The following is a 1,568-nucleotide window of genomic DNA, read 5'->3' as shown; positions in this document are numbered from 1 at the left end:
CGTACCTAACAAGTTCCATTTTACTTTGGAAAACCACACCACTGACGACTCAGAAAACAAAAATATCATAACTTATCCATGCCGCACAACTAAATTACGACACAGAATGTAACAAAAATAACAATGAAAACTGTTGATTTGCTACATGCAAGAATGTTGTATTTATACAGCTACATACATAGCAGCTATATTATACCAAATTCAAAAATAAAGACCTATGACTCTGTTCAGTAGAAACTTGTTGAAACGAAAAAAAATCTATAATTAAAGTTGTACTTATTACAAACGTGAGCTGCTAATTGTTTTCTCCACTATCATCACCTTCACCAGCTGCCACCGGTGGTTGAGGAGATGTGTCTTTATCATCTTTATCTTCTCCCTCAGTGTGATGACTAGATGAAGAGCTTGATGATGATGATGATGATGAAGCTTGGCTTTTTGTGAAGATTCTGGATGCTTGTCGGCATCTTCTGCTGACAGTGCAGAAGGAGACTTCTCTTTATCTGGAGATGGAGATTTTTCTTTATCTGGAGAGGAAGACTTATCTGTTTCTGGGGAGGAAGACCTTTCTTTCTCTGGAGTGGGAGACTTTTCTTTCTCTGCTGCAGTTGTAGTAACCTCAATTTGCTGGTCATCAGTAGCCATAGTGATTGAAATGCTTACTTCACCTGCTGTTGGTTCATCTTCTGACTCTTTTGGTGTTTCAGTATATTCAGTTTGTTCCTTTGCCACTGATTGTACAGCATCCCCTAATTCAGACCCAGCCTTGTAAGTCTGTGTAGTATCTTCAGGTTCCTTTGCTTGTTCTGTTTCTTCAGTTTTTGTACTCTCCACCTCATCGGCTTTGCTTGTATCAACAGTGACTTCTATAGTTGTAGTAGTTTCTGATTGTGTACTCTCTTCAACAGCAGCAGTGCCGTCTCTGGTTTGGTCAGAAACAGTTTAAAAATAGTAATACATAGTTGGTTGATTCATATACTGTCTATAGTTAATTCTAAGTAAGCTCCATGGCGCTTGGTTTTTAGAAGTAGCACAACATCAACTTGTTCAAACACACTTTATGTAACAACTTTAAAACAGGCTGTAGGACACGCTGTAGGACCAGGTGTTCTACAGATCTTCAGCACTTGGACCTTCAGCACTTGTGCTGTAAAGCCTTAATAAATAAAATAAAAATAAATAAATAAAAATAAATAAATAAATAAATAAAAATAATCATTTTGTGTAGTATAAACATAATGATATGTTCTAATTCAGTAACATGATCAAAATAAGACATTAATACGACATAGCTCAGTAGTGAATCTTAGGGTGGTCCCTGGGGCAGCTCCAGGGAAGTTTCTGAGGTTTCCAGAAACCGGTCACGATACTCTAATAGAGCAGTCAATCACTCTAATAAAGCACTCACAGTATTCAGAGCAGCAGTGTAGCAAGCTATGTACATAGCTATAAATAAGGATTTATGTACTTTATCAATGATATTAACGTATAGTTAGTGGAGGGCATGTAGTTATTCTCAGCAGGCAGCGACCTTATTGTTGTTGGTTTTTTTATGTTTTAGGTCTTGA

General features: G+C 37.1%; 1 protein-coding gene across 1 annotated transcript; it reads right to left on the bottom strand.

The window, feature by feature from the left end:
- Positions 1 to 279: 279 nt before the first annotated feature.
- LOC136253597 (brain acid soluble protein 1 homolog) lies at positions 280 to 1,290 on the bottom strand. The gene is made up of 2 exons (XM_066046263.1): positions 1,286 to 1,290; positions 280 to 922 (listed from the first exon to the last, which is right to left on the bottom strand). The coding sequence occupies exons 1-2, from the start codon at positions 1,288 to 1,290 to the stop codon at positions 280 to 282; spliced, it is 648 nt and encodes a 215-aa protein (XP_065902335.1).
- Positions 1,291 to 1,568: the final 278 nt, after the last annotated feature.

The sequence above is a fragment of the Dysidea avara genome, chromosome 4 (assembly GCF_963678975.1).
Source record: "Dysidea avara chromosome 4, odDysAvar1.4, whole genome shotgun sequence".
In the NCBI taxonomy this organism is placed as follows: Eukaryota; Metazoa; Porifera; class Demospongiae; order Dictyoceratida; family Dysideidae; genus Dysidea; species Dysidea avara.
This window is presented reverse-complemented; position numbering and strand designations above follow the sequence as displayed.